General features: G+C 37.8%; 3 protein-coding genes across 3 annotated transcripts in view; 1 reads left to right on the top strand and 2 right to left on the bottom strand.

The window, feature by feature from the left end:
- The first annotated feature begins 3356 nt into the window (after window positions 1–3356).
- LOC109860351 (angiotensin-converting enzyme) overlaps window positions 3357–20754 on the top strand; it is a 49259-nt gene continuing 31861 nt past the window's right edge. The window contains exons 1-11 of the mRNA XM_020439363.1: window positions 3357–3509; window positions 3804–4170; window positions 5745–5972; window positions 7920–8078; window positions 8242–8338; window positions 8972–9115; window positions 9251–9442; window positions 9599–9696; window positions 9857–10026; window positions 10250–10374; window positions 12002–12344. Of these exons, the coding sequence (XP_020294952.1) occupies window positions 4114–4170; window positions 5745–5972; window positions 7920–8078; window positions 8242–8338; window positions 8972–9115; window positions 9251–9442; window positions 9599–9696; window positions 9857–10026; window positions 10250–10374; window positions 12002–12344 (1613 nt within the window). The 5' untranslated portion in view covers window positions 3357–3509; window positions 3804–4113. The remainder of the gene's footprint in view (window positions 3510–3803; window positions 4171–5744; window positions 5973–7919; window positions 8079–8241; window positions 8339–8971; window positions 9116–9250; window positions 9443–9598; window positions 9697–9856; window positions 10027–10249; window positions 10375–12001; window positions 12345–20754) is intronic.
- On the bottom strand, window positions 14276–16242 carry LOC109860352 (skin secretory protein xP2-like). The gene is made up of 2 exons (XM_020439365.1): window positions 16170–16242; window positions 14276–15709 (listed from the first exon to the last, which is right to left on the bottom strand). The coding sequence occupies exons 1-2, from the start codon at window positions 16179–16181 to the stop codon at window positions 14432–14434; spliced, it is 1290 nt and encodes a 429-aa protein (XP_020294954.1). The 5' UTR covers window positions 16182–16242; the 3' UTR covers window positions 14276–14431.
- Window positions 18915–20688, bottom strand: LOC109860359 (protein PRRC2C-like). The gene is made up of 2 exons (XM_020439379.1): window positions 20677–20688; window positions 18915–20363 (listed from the first exon to the last, which is right to left on the bottom strand). Exons 1-2 carry the CDS (start codon window positions 20686–20688, stop codon window positions 19041–19043), a joined length of 1335 nt encoding a protein of 444 aa, XP_020294968.1. The 3' UTR covers window positions 18915–19040.

The raw sequence follows: 20754 nt of genomic DNA, 5'->3' as shown, positions 1-20754 counted from the left end.
ACACATGTTTTCCTACTACCTTTGATTAAAGATTTGTCTTGTATTTATTAATTACTTTGAGACCGTAATTCTTTCTTTTTCATAGTAAGATAATTGTAAAACAATCATTGTTTTGTTATTTATGAAGAAACGATCACGTTTTTTTAGTCTAACTAATAACCATTATTCCATAAACAATACAAAAAAGACCGTTTGGTTTAACGCTTACGTCTAATTGGAAGCGTAATTAATAATAGAGTGACGTTGCTGTTTGCTCCTTCACTTGTGCGCAAAACCGAAGAATAAAAAAGTGATCTGAGTAACAGTCTGCCGTATGCAGTAAACATATTTCGCCCGCTCTTATTTGCATTTTAAATGAGACGAGATAAAACTGGCGCAAAATTACTGATTTTACGGTTTTACTTCTCGGATTGTAGTCAGCAGAAGCTTTGTCGGCAGACGTTCGGTAAACGCAACATATATGCGCGCTCGCTGTTTGTAATTATCTGCGCCTGGTTTCGCTAATTTATTTAACGCAAAACGCTTTATGCAATATATTTTATCTATTTTCATTACACATTTCCTCCGTTTTATTCCTCAACAACAAAATTACCTTGAAGACCGACAATCAGGTCAGTTTCTTACTGTTCTCGATCGAGTACATGAAATCAATTGTACCGCATCGCGGAAATTTGTAATAATTTTCCTTGTCTTGCTTGTTATGTGGTTTGCGTTTCTCCTTGAAGGAAAATTTCTATATCAAGATCTATATTTACGATCTTCCGGATTCTGCACGTGATAAAGAATCGTCACATCGCACACACGTGAGAGATGTCGCACACGATTTTTTATTCTGCACACGATTTTTAAGCGCACGACTCTGTTGCGTAACACCAACAGAGTTAATGCATCTTAGCATTTTCCCACGCGTTTGTTTGCATTGAGAGCTGATAAATAATTATCAGTTCACATTGCGATCGCATTGTTATCCTGCATAATATACGCACGAAACGTTTATAATTCACAATCAGAAGTGTGTAACGTCTCGTTAATTTCAAGGTTTTGCGAAGGAAAGTTCGAAGAAAATGTTGGTCGCAAAAAATAATATATATATAAAATAATATATACACACAAGATGCAGCAAAGCTGCAAAGCGATAACTAATCAACGTTACGCTTTTCTAAAAAAAAAAAATAACGAATTACATTACACATATGTCACGTAGAAATGTATAGTATTTACAACACAATTCTCATAGGATGTAACGACGTCAATGAAACAGGAAAATCATATTTAAGGAACCGTTGAAAAGTTTTGACGGATATAGCTAATCATTTCGGCGAAAGGAAATCACAGAATTGGGAATAACGGTTTGTATGTGAATAACAATGATCGAAAATAGCGACAGCACCGTTCAATGCATTTCCGGCACTTTTACAACACTTGAACTTCTTGTAACCTAACCCGTGCCACTTAAATTAGCAATGGAGTTCGAATTGCGAAAGTGTAAACTGTAGCGTCATCTTTTTTTCTCTTTTGTCTGCTTAATACATTATTATATTTTGTTCCTTTGCTGCGAAATCTTCATTAAAATTTGTCTAAACGCTACAAAACGTGTCGCGAGAGACATCGTAAATAAATAAATGAAAACAGCGAACATGTGTAATTCGCGCGTACTTGAACCGAGAGTATTGCGACCGGTACGTGAGACCGGCGCGCGCATTATCTGCCAATAAGATTAGCATTGTCTAAGCTAAGTCCCGACATGCAGGTTACTCATATACCTTTTTAAATGAAACCAAACGCGCACGGCATTGAAAATGTAATTCCACGTGTTCGGGACGAATAAATTGACTTAATTTTACGAGGTAAAATCTCTGTTACTTATCTCTCTGTTCCTACGCTTAATTTAAATCATCGCGAATGTAAGTCGTCACACTATCGTTTTTTGTTAAAACATTGGTAGCAACTGACAATTGAAGCACAAGCTTGTAATAAAATTTCATTACACTTGACTTGGACAAATCATCAAGAACATCTAAAAATCTTATGTGTTGCACTGTGTTGTGTCCCACAAGTAAGTGTCTATTATATAATATCCATCACGGGGAACGCATGTAGCAGCACATTATGTAAACGGAATATATCGTTATATACATATGTGCATGCTAGTGGCACCACGGCATGAAATATGTGCGAGATACACATGCACGTAAGAAACTTCGCCATAACAACTCAAGGTCTCGTAAACCAGCCTAGACGTATTTGCAAGCTACGTGCATTCCTACCTAATCCATCGTGAGACTATCCTCTCAAGCAGGTTGTTGGGCGCGGTTGTTTACGCTTTTTCATTGTTGAGCTCTGCCGTCACGTTACGGATAACCTGCGCGACCGCCGTTAAATCGCTAAAGACAGCGATCATGGAAGCGAGGTGGAACATGTAGTTCAAGATCAACTACCGCGCGTGAATACACGCGACGCGGGAAATGTTCGCACATATGTACGTACGCGTGTGTGAACCGATTCGTATCTGCGTTAACCTCACGCTTGTAACATACACGCGTATTCGTGAGATGCATAATGAATCAAAACGTATATATCATTAATAATTTACGGAATTAATTTCTAGGCCTGGCGCACGTTATTCGGGGCGACGACGTGTCTTAGCGTTGAGATTAACTCCTTGCCGGTGCGTCGTACGTACGTAAACGTCTAAGAGTTACAAAATTTTATTTACTTAGAAACAATATTATTTTTCAAAAAGTAACAATATCATTGTTTCTAAATTAAATAAAACTACAACAATAAAATTGTAACTTATAAATATTGTAGTTTTTTTTCCAGGATTTTTGTACAAGTATTACTGTAAGTTTCTAGTTTTGTTTTAACATAGCGTCACGGTTTTTCAGAAGCAAGAGACACGATTCGAGTCAGGAAGTAACACGTATCGTTATATATCTCGACAAAATGAAATATAATTACGCTACTAGGCTTGTATGAGTCACTTTGAACGTCACTTTGAAATTGCATGTGAGTTTTATAATTTGATGCTTTGCGGAAACTATTCATCGATGTTTCACAAGTATACGCCTTTCCGATTCATCTGTGTATGAGTCGTATGCATAAGTATTACTCTCGCGCGATTTCTGCGGTCGCTCGCTTCTTTGAACTTACATAATACATATATCATATGTGTATTACGTAGTTTGTGTGTGTTTCATTTAATAATTTCTCTTCACTTCAATCATTAATTTTACAGAGATTTAAACAAAACAATAATATAGCGATTTGATAAATAATAAAATATTTTCTCACACGTGTTTATTTATTCTTATCGTAGAGTTTAAAGACATCCGTCATCTGAGCAATTTTTATTACTCGCCGCTCCTTTACTCTTCTATTAGTCTTCGAAGACTTAAATGGCGGAGATGTAACGAGCAGACATGCGATGGACAATGGGCCTCTTTGAAAGAGATCGGCGAGTGACACTTGTCAACATAAAAGTCTCGTGATGTCACAATCAATAGCAGGTTTTGCATCTTTATTTCTTCGCAACTACAAATTTTATTTGCCTCTTCTATTGATCGAACGTAGTCAGTCACTGCAAGAAATATCTTGCTGTTTTTTTAATTATTATCTGTCTTTAGAAATGGATGTCTGTGGGTATATTTTGATCTGTGTATTTTTTAGTCTGTCTTCGGCTTTGTTTCGTATATTTAAAATTTATGATATACAGAATATTACAAACATAAGATTGAATTATAAATACTGACTACAGTCTTCTTCTGTGTTCTCCACTTTACTCCCACGATAAATCCGTCTAGGCAACAGCGACTCTGACAAACCAACGACACGAATGAGGTGTACACGAATCCCCCACTTCTTTTGCCACGGATGACCTCCCCGTGGTCGCGTTCGAACAGCTTCGCAGGGATAAATGTACACTTGACGTCGTCCACGAGGCTTTTAGCGTCGGCAGAACGACACCGTCACCCGTGTTAGTCGTGCTCGATCGGTGGAACGGAATTTTATACGACGACGACGACGACGAGTCGTTGAGTGTATTCGCGACTAATTTGTAATCAAGAATCGTACATCATTGTTATCAAAAATTGAAATCAATTTTTAAGACACATGGAGTTTGCCTTTAGTCGGACCAACGAGCTGTCGGACTACTTCAGCGGAAGTTCTGTAAGTCTTCGAAGTTTGGTTTTGTTTTTATTTGGTGATGATTGATCGTTTTTTTGCAGAGTGATTTAACTTTAGAAGAGAACGATAATTGATTTCATCTAAACAAAACACGTGATTTTATTTAACATAATTTTATTAAACATAACGTGATTTTTGTGTGCTGGACAAATATCTAGGTTTAATTAGTGAAAAATCAACGATATTGAAGATTTTGATAAAATTGGAGGAACTGTGCACATGTGTATGTGTGATTAAGACAGGAAACTACTGTAAACAAAAAATAATTGTGTTCATTCTAGTGATAAACATCGTCACAAATTAAGGACCATTTTAATTGTTTTGTCTTATATAAGATATTGGCGTGATGAGTTTGTCTCAGAATGATTATTCTGTCTATGACAAATTACATATGAGTCACGTAATACGCACATTTATACAATATAAAAAAAGACTTACGTTGAAGTAAATTTATGAATCACTTTTATTCATAAATTGGATCTTAATACGTGAGAATCAGGTCTTTTCTCTCTAAATGCACATAATAATACGATCGTGCTTTTACTTTTATATCATCATTTATAATTATGTATTTTACAAAGTTTACTCACATTTTGTGTCGAGAGTTAATAGAAACTTTAATGACTGTTTTATTTCTCCGGTTGCTAACATTAACGTTTAAAACCTTTACAAGAAGCAACAAGATTAATATTAACTTTTTTTTTTATTACCATTTGCAAGTTAAAAATACGCATAAAAGATATAGAAGCATGATTGTATATAAATCCAAGGTCATCGCATCTCGATCAATCACAAATGACCTACTACTGTGCACAAGCAGATACTTTTCCTGAGAGGAAGCACGTAACGCAAAGACGTAACACGTGACCGTGAGAGCAACAAATGAATTGCGCGTAAATGCTCCGCTCGTAACGTGATGGCGTGATTTGAGAGAAACAATGTGGTTACTATATTAACTCGTAACAGGTCCCATAATAATAAACGCGCGGTAATTTCACGAAGTTGTTTTCTACGTGGGGGTAAGGCCCATCATTTCACAAATCGTTTGTAATTGTTATCTTAGAGGAGAAAGCCGAGACACACACACACATTGTTCGTGTATCGTATATCTTAATTTATGCAATATCTTACGACGTGTTTGGTCGTAAGCTTTTTAAATAATCACTCAAATATATCAACTTTTTCTAGTGAAGATCGACGCGATAAGAGAGTTGTTGAGAATTTCGCGAGTCATGTAAAAGCCGATAAGCAAAACGTATTTAACGTAATTATCCGTGTGTGTATAGAACTAGGACACATAAATAATTGACACGTGCGCATGAGTCGAGTTTATTGACTCTGCCGAATATTTTACGAATAAGGGTAACTGACCCTATGAACGTCAAACTGTCACGCAATTCTGAACGGCCTTGCTTCGATAATTACTCCCGACTTGTTTCATTTTTAATAATAAAATATAAAATATTCAACATATAGTAATTTAACATATAGTAATTCTTACGCTCGAATAATAAAAAACCGAATAATAAAAAAAGTAAATTACGATGAATGTTTAGATAAAATGGACACTCGTGCTATACCTGGTATCAGCAGTTTTTGGTCAATTGGATTTGCCACCGTATACGAACGACAATGTTAACCAACGACGACTTCCTTTCAATGAAGTGGATTACCAGAATATCTTAGCTAGATTAGATTTCCTCGGAGCTGAAAGATGCAGTGCCAACGTGGCAGCTCAGTGGGCGTACGAAACTAATGTCAACGAATATACGCAGCTACAAGCGGTAAGATTTAAAAATTAAGTCTATCTTTCTGTGTATGTACTTCCGCGTTTTGAGAGCAGCCTGAAACCTGAGAAAATAAACCCTGATGAAAAAATTGTTCTCGAAAACGTCGGTGAATGAAAATGACACGAACGCGGTTCCAACTCGGAAAGCATACACAGAAATTCTCATACCGTAAAATCACTAAACATTATATTGAATCTAGCTTTACAAAAAATTATTATTATTTTTATTTTATTTTTTAAATATTATTATTTCTCTTTTATTATCGTTTGTATTGTCACGCACGTATTTAAAAATTTTCCCGTTAATCACGCGAATAAATTTCGAAACTTTTTGTGACCCGCATGCTTGTGTTCTCTATTTAAATTGTCTTACGAAATGTGACACTTTTAGTATTTTGTACAAACGACGTGATGCAATAAATTAATCTCGCTAACGTTATAACAAATTTGTGTTCATTAATAAAATGATGAGAAACAAACACACATACACACACACACACAGATTAAACACATTAAATTGAGAAACTACATCAAATTGCTAAGAACGTGCGAGTCTGTAGTTAGAAAAAAAGTTTAGAAAGGCTAAGTTTTCGACATTAAAACTATACATATAAGTCGACGACAACCGTGGAAAATAAGTCGCTTGACAATCGTATGCGTTTCTCATCCACTCTATGAAACATCTTTCAAGAGACCTCGACCTCCTCTCGGTATATCTTCCCGTGCAATTCTTCTGTTCGTATACACATCGACCTGCCCATCGTTTGGCGAATCGTGCACCGGCGATACTTTGTAGCTATCACGATCACGATTTTCCCTGACACAAGACAAGCCCGCATTGTCCGCGAAAGGACGAACGCCTCCGCGGGAAATATTCTCAGACGATGCTATTGTCGCGATAGTCATCCCGAACGATTTTGCAATCGCGTCGGCCGTCTCGTACCGACGCGAAACGGGAATTTTGTACTTTTCAATGCAAAATCTAATGAGACTCGCGTCGCGTGACGTTAATGATAATCGAGGTGCCGTTTTCCCTTTCTGTAATAGAGAACGTCGATATGTGCTACATCGTAGTTTTATAGATATTTATTATTCGTGTCGGAAGTAGTCGAAGTAATTAATTCTCTGCTTGAATTTTGCGTTAATTACTTGTAATTATACGCATAACTCAATGTTTTAATCAACGATTTATTTTTGAAAATAAAACAATGTAATTATAATATACTTTTTTCTTAATCAAAGAAATAATAATACGTTACTTGATGATTACGCGAACGTTTTTTGTACATCTAATAACATATCTGCGCTTAAAAAACATAACATACACGATAGGAATAAGAATATGTTATATAATTAGATACATATATATTTTTCTCCAGACTGAAAAGTATCTTACGTATACATAATGTACATGTACACAATACACCGACATACACTTTAATAAATATTTTTAATAATATTCTCGCGAGCGTGCACACACACACACTTCTAAATTACATATTCAAATAAAGAAAACCACATATGCAATTTCACTTTCTTTGCCACTTTTCTGTGAACACAATTCGCTTTCAGGAAGAGCACAGATACGGCTTTATCTCTAACGGTAAAACCGTCGTTTGTCGATTTGCGCTTTACTGCAACTGCGTTTCCCTAATCGGACGCAGATTATTTCCTCGGGTCATGTAATTACCGTAACGTAATATGATACAAGACTGTTCTGTCTACTTAAAAAAAAAACATTCTTGAAACATTTTTTATGTATAAAAGTTTTTTATTTATTGATACAGTAAGTTTTTATTTATCTATATAGTAGTTTTATTTATTTATATAGTAAGTCTTTAATAATATGTCAATTTGTTTTTGTAAACAATTGTCTAAGTTTCAATGTTTTTTTTCTAAAAACTTGCATATCTTAATATTTGTTGATGCCAACAAATTGTAGCTGGAAGCGCAACGAGCCTACGCGGATTTCCAATACCAAGCGTGGCTTCTGACCTCCAAGATCGATTTGTTTACCATTCAAGATCCTATAATCAGACGACGGATCCGTTATTTGTCTGTCGTGGGTCCTTCAGCATTGCCACCTGATCAACTAGACAGAGTAAGTAATAATGTGATTTACACATACACACACACACACACAGACACATCAAGCAATTTATAAATTGCACAAAATTGCAGCGTTTACATTATTATCAAACTAACTAACAGCACGTGTGCACAAAGTGTAAATTGTTAAAAGTAACGAGATTATTTCTTCGCAGTACAATCGACTGATCAACGACATGCTCGCGGTTTATAATGGAGCGACGATATGTGGTTACAACGATCCTTTCCGGTGTGGACTGCGTCTATATCCAGGTAATGTCATGCGAGAATTACGCACTGAACTTACGATCGAATCGATGCGATACCGCGCGCGTTCACGGTTCGCCGCGGCGAGATTGTACGGGAAATTTTACGTAAGTCCAAACTGCGCATGAAAGTGTGAAGAAGTGGAATACGTCACGCGCGTTCGCCGAGTAGAGTATCACCCTTTCTGTTAATTTATGAAAATTTCTATATGCCGCTGTATAAGTCTCTAATTGTCTATTATTTTGAGCTCAGCGTAAATCCTCGTATAACGTATAAATTCCATGCCCATTTAGACACAAAGTAAATACATAAAACACGATAGAAAGGTCTATGCTTCAAGTAGAAAGCGAATTAATTAATTGCGAAGACGCTTTACGCAGTTACAAATGCGGTACAATTTGGTTTCAGGAATTTAAAAAGGAAGAAAAAAATTGATAAATCTATGCAATTTGATGAAGGAATTTACGTTGTTAATATATAATCAAATAATAAAGTAGGATACAAGTTGGGAAGTTCACGACCGTGTTCTTGATAACGTTCGATGTCGCAAAATATGAGCTTTGTTTGCTCACTTTGATTTAATTGCCATCTTCTTGTTCGCATAGCGGGAGATCGCTTTATCGTGATTTTATTTCACAGACATATCACAAATCATGGCAAAGAGTCGAGATTGGGATGAGCTTCAATATGTCTGGACAGAATGGCGCAGACGGAGTGGCACACCAATTAAGGATCTGTATCAACAACTTGTTACATTAAACAATGATGCCGCAAGATTGAATAGTACGTTCATTTTGTATTACATTGCAAATTTAGAAAATATAAAAAGTATACATATTAATTAATTACTATCTTGTGTGAACTAATTAATATATACAATATTTATACAAATTAGTTTTGATTGTTTATTGTTTTTAGACTTTACCGATGCCGCCGAATACTGGATGTTCCCTTACGAGTCTCCTAATTTCCAGCAAGATATCGATGAGGCCTGGGAAACGATACGTCCCCTTTATGAAGAACTGCACGCATATGTTCGCAGAAAATTAAGAGAACTCTACGGTCCCGAAAGAATCGGTGGACACACGTCTCTTCCGTCTCACATTCTTGGTAAGAACAAGGGGCGAGGATATTTATAAAACATGTGTAATTGTGAAATATTCTGCAATCTGCGAAAAGTAAATTATATACTACGTAGTGAATTACATACACACACACGCACATAATTATGTGCAATAATATCATCGATTGTTATATTTGTTACAGGCAATATTTGGGGACAATCTTGGACTAATCTTCTGGATGTTACTTTACCGTATCCTGGAAAAATATATCCCGATGTCACGCAGGAAATGCAAGCTCAAGTAAGATCTCTTCATCTACTTTATATATTTGCATGATAGGAGTTTCACAGGCTTGTCAAATTTGATGTTTCTTTCGATCAACGTATATCGTATATTTATATTATTAAAAAGATTGCACGTTTACGTTAACTAAATAATTGCTGCCAACTATGTGTTACAGGGCTATACACCGATTGATATGATTCGAGTGGCTGAAGAATTTTATCTGTCCTTGAACCTGAGCGCTATGCCACCGGAATTTTGGGCCGGAAGTATAATCGCCGATCCTGGCGATCGACCGTTGATTTGTCAAGCTTCTGCGTGGGATTTTTGTAATCGCTTAGATTACAGGTTGATACAGTTATCAAACCGCACTGCGCGCAGTGTATATACGCACACATATCAGTTAGATATCAAATAGAGTCTCAACTTTTGGAAAAAAAAAGATAGTAAATGATATAAATATAAATAGAAAAAAATCTTTGTTGATTAAGTATCTTACAAATGTAAATAGTACACTTGATTTTTAATATCTAATATCTGCTTTTTTTACATAATTTTTATTTGTGTTCAGGATTAAAATGTGTACAAAGGTGACAATGAAGGATTTGATAACTTTGCATCACGAGATGGGACATATTCAATATTTCTTGCGATATAGCGGCTTACCACGCGAATTTCGTGACGGTGCAAATCCAGGTAATGAGAAACATATATGTAAATATGTAAATTTATTAGAACTAAATAATTAGCGATAAAAAAAAAGAACAAGCTGCATAAAAAAATCAATTGTTGCGTCAAAATAATCGAAACTAAATGCACAATAATAATAAAACTACACGCGCGAATGTTTATAATAAGTAAATAATAATTGCTTTATATAAAGATATTGCTACAATTTTAAAATACACGCGACACGCGAATATCGTTACTGGTTTTTTTTCTATCGCGGTGCAATAGCGAGCGCATTGGCGAGAAGTTGCATCACGCCAGGAAGAAAGCCGTGAACTAAAACAAAAGGATAGGAGATGGTTGGCGATGATGGCATACACGTCGGACAGACGACACGCGTTACGTAAGCGTACCGTTCGTTCCTTGGCCGACTTCCGGAAGGCACAGCCGACTTTATGCGCTTTTACGACTAATAGCGCGAAAGCGAGAGCGAGTGCGATACGCTCGAGGTGCACTCTAGGCGCTATTCGCGCACTGGCTGAGAAGTGGATGTTACTAGCGTACGTTGGCGTCTTGGATGTTAAAATATTTTTATTACGGTATAATCGACGCTTTCACCGTCTCAACGGCCTGTCCGGTCCGGTCGTTCGCCTCGCACCGGAACACGGATTGTTTCGAACGGAAACAACCTCACTACGACGTCCTTGCCGATATCGTTCAGTTATTTATTGACTATAACAGTTCGATCAGTTATTTATTGACTATAACAGTACGAATAGTATTATATTTTAGAAGTATTTTGGTTTTCACATTTAAAATTAGATATTATCTAATTTAAAATTAGATACCTATGCAAAAATAATTTTTAAAATCCCAATTTCTTTTATTTAAAATACGATACTATTCAAATTTTAGGTTTATGTTGTTATTATTTCAACAAAATAGACCGTAAATTTGAAATATGTTTTTTTCATATTTTTTTATATCTTTCTATATTTTTCTATACTTGTGTATATTTGAAGTGTTTATATTTACTGAAATTAATATTAGAGAGTTTCTACTTATGAAATTATAAATTCTCTCAATTAACTACCGGCACGCAATTTGCATTAGGAAATATGATGAAAGAGAAAATAATCAGCGTCATCTGCCACGCTCGACTTATCCCCACAAACTGTAATTACATCCTGGTTAGCGCTAAATCACATCACGCGCAAAAAGTCATTGGGCTATCCGCGACCGGAGAACCCCGAGAAACTTTGCAATAATCACGGAACTCGACGACAGGCCATCTGTCTGAACGTCAACTTTCACCGATTGATTATCAAACGACCTCTTTCAAAATATTTGCACACAACTCGTGTCGTCGTAAAATTTCAATGATTGATCTTGAATTATATGATTATTGAATTATTGCAACTCTCTTTACGCGTATGTCAGACATTTATAAAATAGAAAACAATTTTTATTTTGAACATCTTTTTGAATTAATTTCTTCCGCGCAACATCGATTATTTGACACGCACAATTATTATAAAAGTCTGTTACAAATATATTATCTGTGTTAACTTGTCAAAAATATAGTGACAGTAAAGTCTTAGTTGCTTATACAGTTATATAGTTATACGCTACGTAATATTACTATCATAATCAGGATTTCACGAGGCTGTCGGCGAGGCTGTCGCCTTGAGCGTCTCTACGCCGCGTCACCTTCAGACTCTCGGCTTGGCAAACAAATTCATCGACGAGCGCGCAGCGGATATCAATTATCTCTTTGCTTTGGCGATGGAAAAGCTGGTGATGCTGCCGTTCAGCATCACGATGGACAGGTGGCGATGGGACGTTTTCCGCGGTTACATCAACAGGGAGGAATACAATTGTCACTGGCACAGACTGAAGGAGCAATACACGGGCACGAAACCGCCGGTTCTGAGATCCGAGGATGACTTTGATCCAGGCGCGAAGTATCACATTCCAGCGAACATCCCATACATCCGGTAAGTACGTAATTGTTTTAATGCGTGTGTGTTTTCTGATTTTTTTTTTTTTTTTTGCATTTATGTCAACGATATTCTCGCCCTTGTAAGATTATTGCTTAATTACAAAATTAACGTTTAATCTTCCAATCTTAGAAAAAAATTCCACAAGGCAATCGTATAATTAAAATGAAATTATGTGGGAAAGAGCCATTGTAATAATAATAACGAAGAAAGTATGTATTGCTTTTGCAATACACGTGTTATCTGATTGCGCGTTAAATAACACACACATTCCGTGTGGGCACATGTTTATTACTTTAACAAGTCTATTTTGATTCGGTAGCGAAATAACATCTGCGCTTTATGTATATACTCGAAACGTTAACTTTCGTTAGTTTCCAATGCGCCCGAAGCGATTAATCTTGCTACAACAATTCTGCGTGCCTTATGCATAAGATCAGAAATCAAAAGTGAAATCGCCGATCTTGTGTGCTCTCGTCTTATAATTTGTTCATTGGTACATCAGCTAGAAGAGAAAGAGAAACGAAAGAAAATCCTTTCTCTCCCCGGCTATCGCTGTGCGTTGCACAGCCAGCACGTATCCGAATCGGTAATGTCTGGGATTCGCGCGTTAAATGATAGATCGCTCGAGGTAGAAACGTAACGTTGCCAGCTGATATCATCGTATCGGAAGTGTTACGCGTTCTTTCTTTCGTTAGTCATGCTAGATGAAAAGAAAGTCCCATTTTTTTTTTCCATCGAAAACGCGAGACTAATTACGCATACAAGGCTCTTACGGGGGCTAATTATTGGGCGAATTTCCGTGTAACAACACGTGATGTGGCCAAAATTGAAAGAATGGCTTTCGCCTCTGCTTTAGCTCGCTTCCTGTTTCTAAGCCGGAACCGAATACAATAAATACGTTCCGTCATAAATTCCGCTCGCTCGGAGCGAATGGCGCACACGCAATCGGAAATAAATAACCCGTTACGCTGTTACGAAGTTCAAGGATATTGACGCCAGTAAAAAATGTATTAAAAATGTCAAATCATTTCTAATTGATCATTTATTAATTAAAAACCCTTATCTTTAATGATAAGAAAATAACTTAACATCCAGTTTTTGATTTGTTTTGGTTCTAATGTCTTAAGTGTTCGTTCGAATAAAACAAGTATGAGAGTTTTACATATCGAATGTGTCTTAAAACATTTATTGAAATATATATACATGTGAGAAAAAAATAAAATCATTCTGAGGATCTTGTTTTCGGAACGGAAATGATTAGGATAAATATCAAGGCTGTTTTTTTTTTTTTGCTCTTTGGTTTTATTAAAAAGAAGCGAAAAAATATCATATAAAGACGTTTATTACATGTTGTACAAACATTGTAAAAAAATTATAATATAACATGTGTTCGTAGGTACTTAAGTGTCTATATCTAAGAAATATCGTTAGCGCTGTTCGCGCGGATCACGCGGTACTCGTACTTCGTCTTTCGTCGGGCTGCGTTCTGCAAATTCATCTTTCTCATCCGGTTATAATCGGTGAGAGAGAACGATTCCTTTTATGTTAGGAAAAATAAATACGTCCGCGTTTGCTTCGCGGACACGCAATTCAAACGGATGATAAACTGGCATTCGCGAGTGCTCGTCGCGCGCCCATGAAGAAAACGCTTCGTTAGTGCTTTCGAAATGAAAAATCAGCCGTTAAACGCGTTGCAAAAATTATGTTGGTTTTCTCTCTGATGATGTGTGTTCGAAATCATGGAACAAGAATCATCGTGATATTTCGTAGCAGGTACCAATGTGTCCGCTCGTACGATATAGTGGAGGAGAGAGATAAAGAGAGAGAGAGAGAGAGAGAGACTTGTACAAATTAGATTTTACATGTAAATTGTTTTATCTCATTTAGATATGTACAAATTTTTAATTGCCAATTAATAATTAACTACAATTTTCTCTCATATTCTCGAATATATACATTAATCAAAATGTGTATCGACAAATTTTCTTTTGTTTTAACATGTATCTTTCTGATACATTTCTCTTCATCTCTGACTTATTCGTTCGGGGGGTCGAAAATCCTCCACTACCGCACTTTGGTTACTAATATCCCGAGTGACCCCCGTAGCTGTGACCCCCGTAGCTGTGACCCCCGTAGCTGGACTCGTAATCACCTCCGGAACCGGATTCGTAATGATGGTCGTGCACTGGTACCGCATACGGAACTTTTACGGGATAGGGTACCGCCTTGGGAACCGTCACAGGCACCGGCTTGTTCACAGTAACCGGTACGGGTCGTTCAACAGGCACTTTTACGGCGTAAGGCACCGGCTTCTCTACCGGATACGGCACCGGCTTTTCCACCGGATACGGCGCCGGTACTGGTACTTTAACGTGTACGGGCACCGGTTTTTCCACTGGCACTGCTACAGGTCGTTCCACATGTACCTTAACCGGATAAGGTACCTTCTTCTCTACTGGATAAGGTACCGGTTTTTCAACGGGTACAGGATACGGCTTGGATATGTGCACCGGATACGGTCGTTCAACGGGTACTGTTACCGGATACGGCACCGGTTTCTCGACCGGGAAAGGTTGCGGCACATGCTCCGGAACCTTTACAGTATACGGCACAGGTTTTTCTACTGGGAACGGCTGCGGCACTGGCACTTTTACAGGATAGGGAACCTTCTTCTCGACCGGATACGGTTGAGGAATGTATACTTTGTAGGGCACCGGTCTTTCAACCGGCACGTGAACCGGATACGGCACCTTCTTCTCGACTGGATACGGTTGCGGTATATGAATCGGTACCTTCACCAAAACTTTTACCGGTACCGGTATTTTCTTCTCGATCGGGTATGGTTGCGGTACCGGAACTTTAACCGGGTATGGAATTTCCTTCTCCACCGGGTAGTGAACTTTCTTCTCGACCGGATAAGGTACCTTCTCGGTCTTTACGATAGTGATCTGTTTGACCTTGCCACCGTCGTCACCTCCGCCATAACCACCTCCGCCATAACCACCTCCGCCATAACCACCACCGCCATAACCACCACCGCCATAACCACCACCGCCGTAACCACCATCGCCGTGACCACCATCGTAACCACCACCGTCATGACCGCCAATGTCACCGCCGCCGATGTCGTGACCGCCGATGTCGTGGCCGCCGTCGAAGCCGCCGCCATCACCACCACCGCCGTAACCGCCATCGTCGTGTCCTCCATAATCTCCTTCGATGTGACTCAGTCCTCGCTTGTCTTGTTTCTTCTCCGTGCCTTCTTTAGCATTTTCTTGTGGCACGATCTTCTTAGATGTGGACTCCTTTTCTTTCTCAGACACGGCCAAGGCCAGCAGCCCCGCTAGTAGCGTGAGAAACTATAATCGAGCGAAACGATTATTATGAATTGCTTGCACATCAACGCGCTCCATCACTTAGAACGTAAAAAATATTACGCGCGGCTTTAAATTAACGCTCGTACAGATCTTGGATAATATTAAACAGAAAAGATTATGCAAAATATGCAAGAGCAATCTTGAACAATTAATAGTTCTTATTGCGATCTATCGCGATCTGGAAAGTAATATTGATAGAATATAAAAATTGTAAAAATTATGAGAAGTATCTAGACTATATTTTAATTGTCATTACTATTAAGTGTTTATTTAATTTCAAATTTTATTTTATTTAACATATAATTTATATAAAGTGTACAAATGACTTTCCAAGATGTCTGGAAGAAAAGCAAATGGTGCAAAGTAGGAAGTTAGCAATTTTATGCCGAATTTAAATGCAACTAATTTCATTTATCACGTAAATGTGCGAGCTGAGACTTACCAAAATTCTCATGTCTACACTAAGTGTGTTTCACACGATCTGATCAAAGTCCAGACTTTACTGGATGTTTCCCCCCAAGGTGCCACAGTCTTTATAGACCGCTTTCCCCCAACGCGTACGCGAGCGAGCCCCTCTGCACTCCCGAGGAAAAGTGAAACACACGCGTCTGCCGTTCGACCGACGCGGCGACGTACACAGCGTTATAGCAGTTTTTTTTTTTTCATAAATTCTAGGCACATACAAGCGACGGTGCTTCCATAATCCCAACGGCGTAGCTACTGTGGAAAACTGCGGAACACCGGAACTTCCGGCAATATTCAAAAAATTCGAGCTATAGAAAGCATATTTCTCACGAGCAAAAACGTGTATTACAACCAACACGGTTATAAAAGTTAATTACGGCGTTAAATGTACTTTTACAAATTCAAGTCATTTCATTAACGCAGTAGGTACTGGCAAAACGAAAATGTCGTGTCAAAATCTGAAAAAAAAAAAACGAATATTAAATATTTATAAAAAAAGAAGGTAATTGTCTCAATCTTCAGAAAATAGTTACGTGTCTTGACTTTGCATTTTGACGTTAAATAACATACGCGTTCTTTCGGCATTGATGTCTTTTTTTTTCAATTGTATATTCATCTACGCTACTAGACACGTGGATACATACATCTCTTATACTATTATTTCTCTTCTTATCTCAACCAATCGACGAACTTTCCCTCCGTGTTGTTTTCCATCTCGCGCAAGTTTCTTCTCGCTTAGATGCACCTACACCGTCAGGACACTCCTGAGTGTCCCCTCACGGAAGAACGCATGTGTGAGATACGGTTGCAGACAAGCAAACTGCGAGTTCTCTCGACCGAGACGAGAAGCACGACGACGAACGCATATAACGGTCTTACCTGCGGTCCGAGGGAGATCGCGAGAGGAAGAACTAGGAAGTAAGAGACGAGAAAAAGTGAAAAGAGACGGTGGAAGAGTGACGGTGTGTGTTGCGGCGCGAAGAAAAGATATGTATATTCTAGAACATTGCACGCCAATGTGAGAGATTGACCGTTAATGCGCTGTTTACTACAAGTGCCGTACAATAGATCTCGTGATGATTTGCTTCGGTTAGAAAATACACTACAGACAATAAATTTTATTTAGTAATAATGAAAGAGAGAGAAGAAGAGAGAGATAACAGAGCAGATGGAACAACATCTGAAAGCATACAGCAATAAAGAGCATAATAATAATTAAGTTCGAGTGGGTTGCAATGTAAAATTGAACATTTTGTGTACTGCGCAGTTATTGCGCTTAAATATGTAGCCGGTTTAATTACCGGTTGTAGTTGGAAAAAGTACTAAAAGGTTATTGCCCGTAATAATGAAAGAAATGGCAAAGAGAAAGAACGAAGTAGTTTTGAACAACCAGACGAAGTAATTACAACATTGTTTTCTCTAAGTGAAGAGATTTGAAATTGTGCTGAGAAAATTGCTAAAATTATTTTTATTTTTAAAAACACAAAACTTGTTTGCAAAGAAACCGAAAACTACGCGCATAAAGAAATGAGACAATTTGTCATGACATAAGAAACATTCTGCTCGAGACTTAATGCTGAAAAATTATTTACATAAAAAAAACACACACAGTCATGCTTGCTAATTTTTTATTCTTAACTTGCATTTAGAAACACGTCATCTGTGATGGTAACGTGTGAAAAAGCAAAACGCAGTGAGCGAAACTAATTATCGTTGAAGAACAAAAGAACGAATGTTTAGATGTTACGGCTTTTAAAATTAGGGCAGTTGATTGAAGTTGAATTCTTGATGAGATTTTAATATATTAAATTAATTGCATTTTTATCAACTGTGTAATGTACGCACACACGTGTCAACGAATATTTAAAAAAAAAAAAAAATGAAAACAAATATTAATAAAATAAAATATGCGCGTGACAGCACAGTTCGAATATAATTGAACTTAGTCATGTTGACAGTAATAATATTTTAACATACGCGTGTGTGTGAGAGCTGTAGTCATTACATTACACAAGAAATGATTTTTATTACACAACGCGAAGCTAATGTGACTTCCTTCATTTTGATTATACGAGAGATAATTTTTATATTATTTTCTAGAAATGCGCCGTCGCGCGCGCGTTGTTAATAAGAGAAACGCAAAATTTGACGCAGGTGTTATAGCAAAAACAATGCGCGCGAATCAATTAGTGTGAAGTTATTTACGACTTTTAAGTAACTAACGATATATAAGTATTCTGTACAGGAATAAAATTAGTTTTTTTTTCAGTTTTATAATTGCTCTTTTACACAGATGTAAGGAAGTAACGACTAATTAGAAAAGTAATTGTAGGAATTCTGTTTCTTGAGTTTATTTGTACGTATAGCTTCACGATGATGTTCAATCGATAAACGCACACATGCACGTTCTGTTTCATAAGTTGGATGAAGAGATTTATTGTGTTACGTTATTAAAAAATACAATTATTTAATTTAAATTATTCTAACTTAATGATAGAATCTAATTTAGTAATTAGACATCCGACTTTCTAAAATTCGTACATTTTTAAAAAATCGTTAATTAAACTATACACAAATATAACACGCAAAAAAATAGATATATCTAAAACTTTATTTAAACACACCAATTCAATCTTCGCAGTAACATTATTAGCAATAATTGATAGACAAAGTAATAACACTATGATTAATTTAACTAACATTCTCATATTGTACAGATATTTTCTACTTTTTTGAAGTACACAAAAATCGTACTAGTCATAATTTCGTACAAAATCGACTTTGTAAAAACTTTTATTAATACTTTGTATATCCACAAACACTGTCGCTCGAGCGACTCGTTGAGTAATCATCGTGGTCGTCGCCATTTAGTCTCGACGCTTTCGCTCTCCGCTAGATCTTCCTTGTCCTTGATGTTACCTTGATTTTTCCAACCGAGCTTGACAGGAATCGGCACTTGTACGACATACGGAAACGGTTTCTTCACCGGCACGAGTACCGGTTTTGTCTCGTACACCTGGTACGGTTTGTCTACGGGTACTCTAAGTGGTACAGGATAAGGCTTCAATATTTCGACAGGCACTTGTTCTTCCACAGTATACGGTTGAGGATCTGGAACTTCGACAGGCACCGGAACTGGCCTCTTTACAGGCACTGCGTACGGTTTTTCCACAGGTACTTTGATTTTTACCGGATACGGCTTAGGAACTTCCACCGGATACGGTTTGGCAACCTCTACCGAATACGGTTTCGGCACCGGTACCGGATATGGTCGATCGACGGTGACCTCTACTGGTACTGGCACTTTTTTCTTTACCTCGTACGGAGTCGGTATCTTGACCGGTACTTTGACCTCGTAAGGTACGGTCTTGTCGACGATGTACGGCTGTGGTACCGGCACCTTTACTTCTACCGGAATCTTTTTCTCGACTGTGTACGGTTGCGGAACTGGCACCTCGACCTTGTACGGTACCGGATTGTCGACCTTCACCTCGTAAGGAACTTGCTTCTCTATGTGGAAAGGCTCCAATACCTCGATCGGCACGTTTACGTAGACCTTTACCGGATAAGGCACTTTCCTTTCTATCACATAAGGTTGCGGCACGGGAATTTTGACTTCGTACGGGACATGTTTATAGACTGTATATGGGATTTTCTTTTCGACCGTTACAGGTACCGGTACCTTTTTCTCTATGGTCACGACCTTCTCCTTCGATTTTTCCGAGCTGGTGTCTTCTTCAGACCAGTAGCTTCTCGGAAATCTTTTCCAGATGTCCGACGTGTCCTTGAAATCGAGTTTGCTGGACCACGAGCGAAACCGGATGTTTCTCGAGTCTCGAGGCGCGAATCTCGAACCGCGTGAATACATGCTCCAATCGTCAGCATCTTCTTCCGGTTCCACCTTGTCATCTACCGACGCGTATCTGCCGCTATAATCGTCGTAATCTTTTTTCTCTTTGCGCGGATCTTTTCTAACGTTGGAATAAGACTCGCGAACGATTTTCGATTCTGTCGTAGTATTTCCGCTCTCGAGGGCCTTTTCCACCGCTCTCTCGGCCGCCCTTTCGGCGGCTTTTTCCACTGCGAGCTCTGCAGCTCTCTCGAGCTCTTCTTTACGACTGGCGGATGATGTAAGAGCGATTCCGAGACACAGAAATGCTATTAGGCATTGCTGTTTAAAGAGACACAGTATTACACTATGTATAACATCGCGAGAAGCAACTGTTGTTACATAATTGTTTTTTCAATCGGATAGAATTTATTTGTAAAAACTGAATTTTTCTTTTATATCTAATTTATACAACGTCAGCATTAACATGTTTAATAGTCTTTTTTGCATTTCTTGCATCTTTGCCGATTTGCGTTCCCGGACATATAAGATGTTTTGATACGATGCGGATCGCGGAAAGTTCGTATTTAATTTATGTAAATTTTGATATTTTTCACTACAACAAAGTTAATATAATGGGAGTCAAAATACTTACTTGGTAACCCATGATATCTCTGCGATCAAGACGATAGATCAATCTGCACTGAACGGAAAAGTATCCCACTATTATTTA

This window comes from Pseudomyrmex gracilis, unplaced genomic scaffold (assembly GCF_002006095.1).
Source record: "Pseudomyrmex gracilis isolate BER0280 unplaced genomic scaffold, ASM200609v1 scaffold_370, whole genome shotgun sequence".
Lineage (NCBI taxonomy): Eukaryota > Metazoa > Arthropoda > Insecta > Hymenoptera > Formicidae > Pseudomyrmex > Pseudomyrmex gracilis.
The sequence above is the reverse complement of the archived record's forward strand: the minus strand, read 5'-3'. Positions and strand labels throughout refer to the sequence as shown.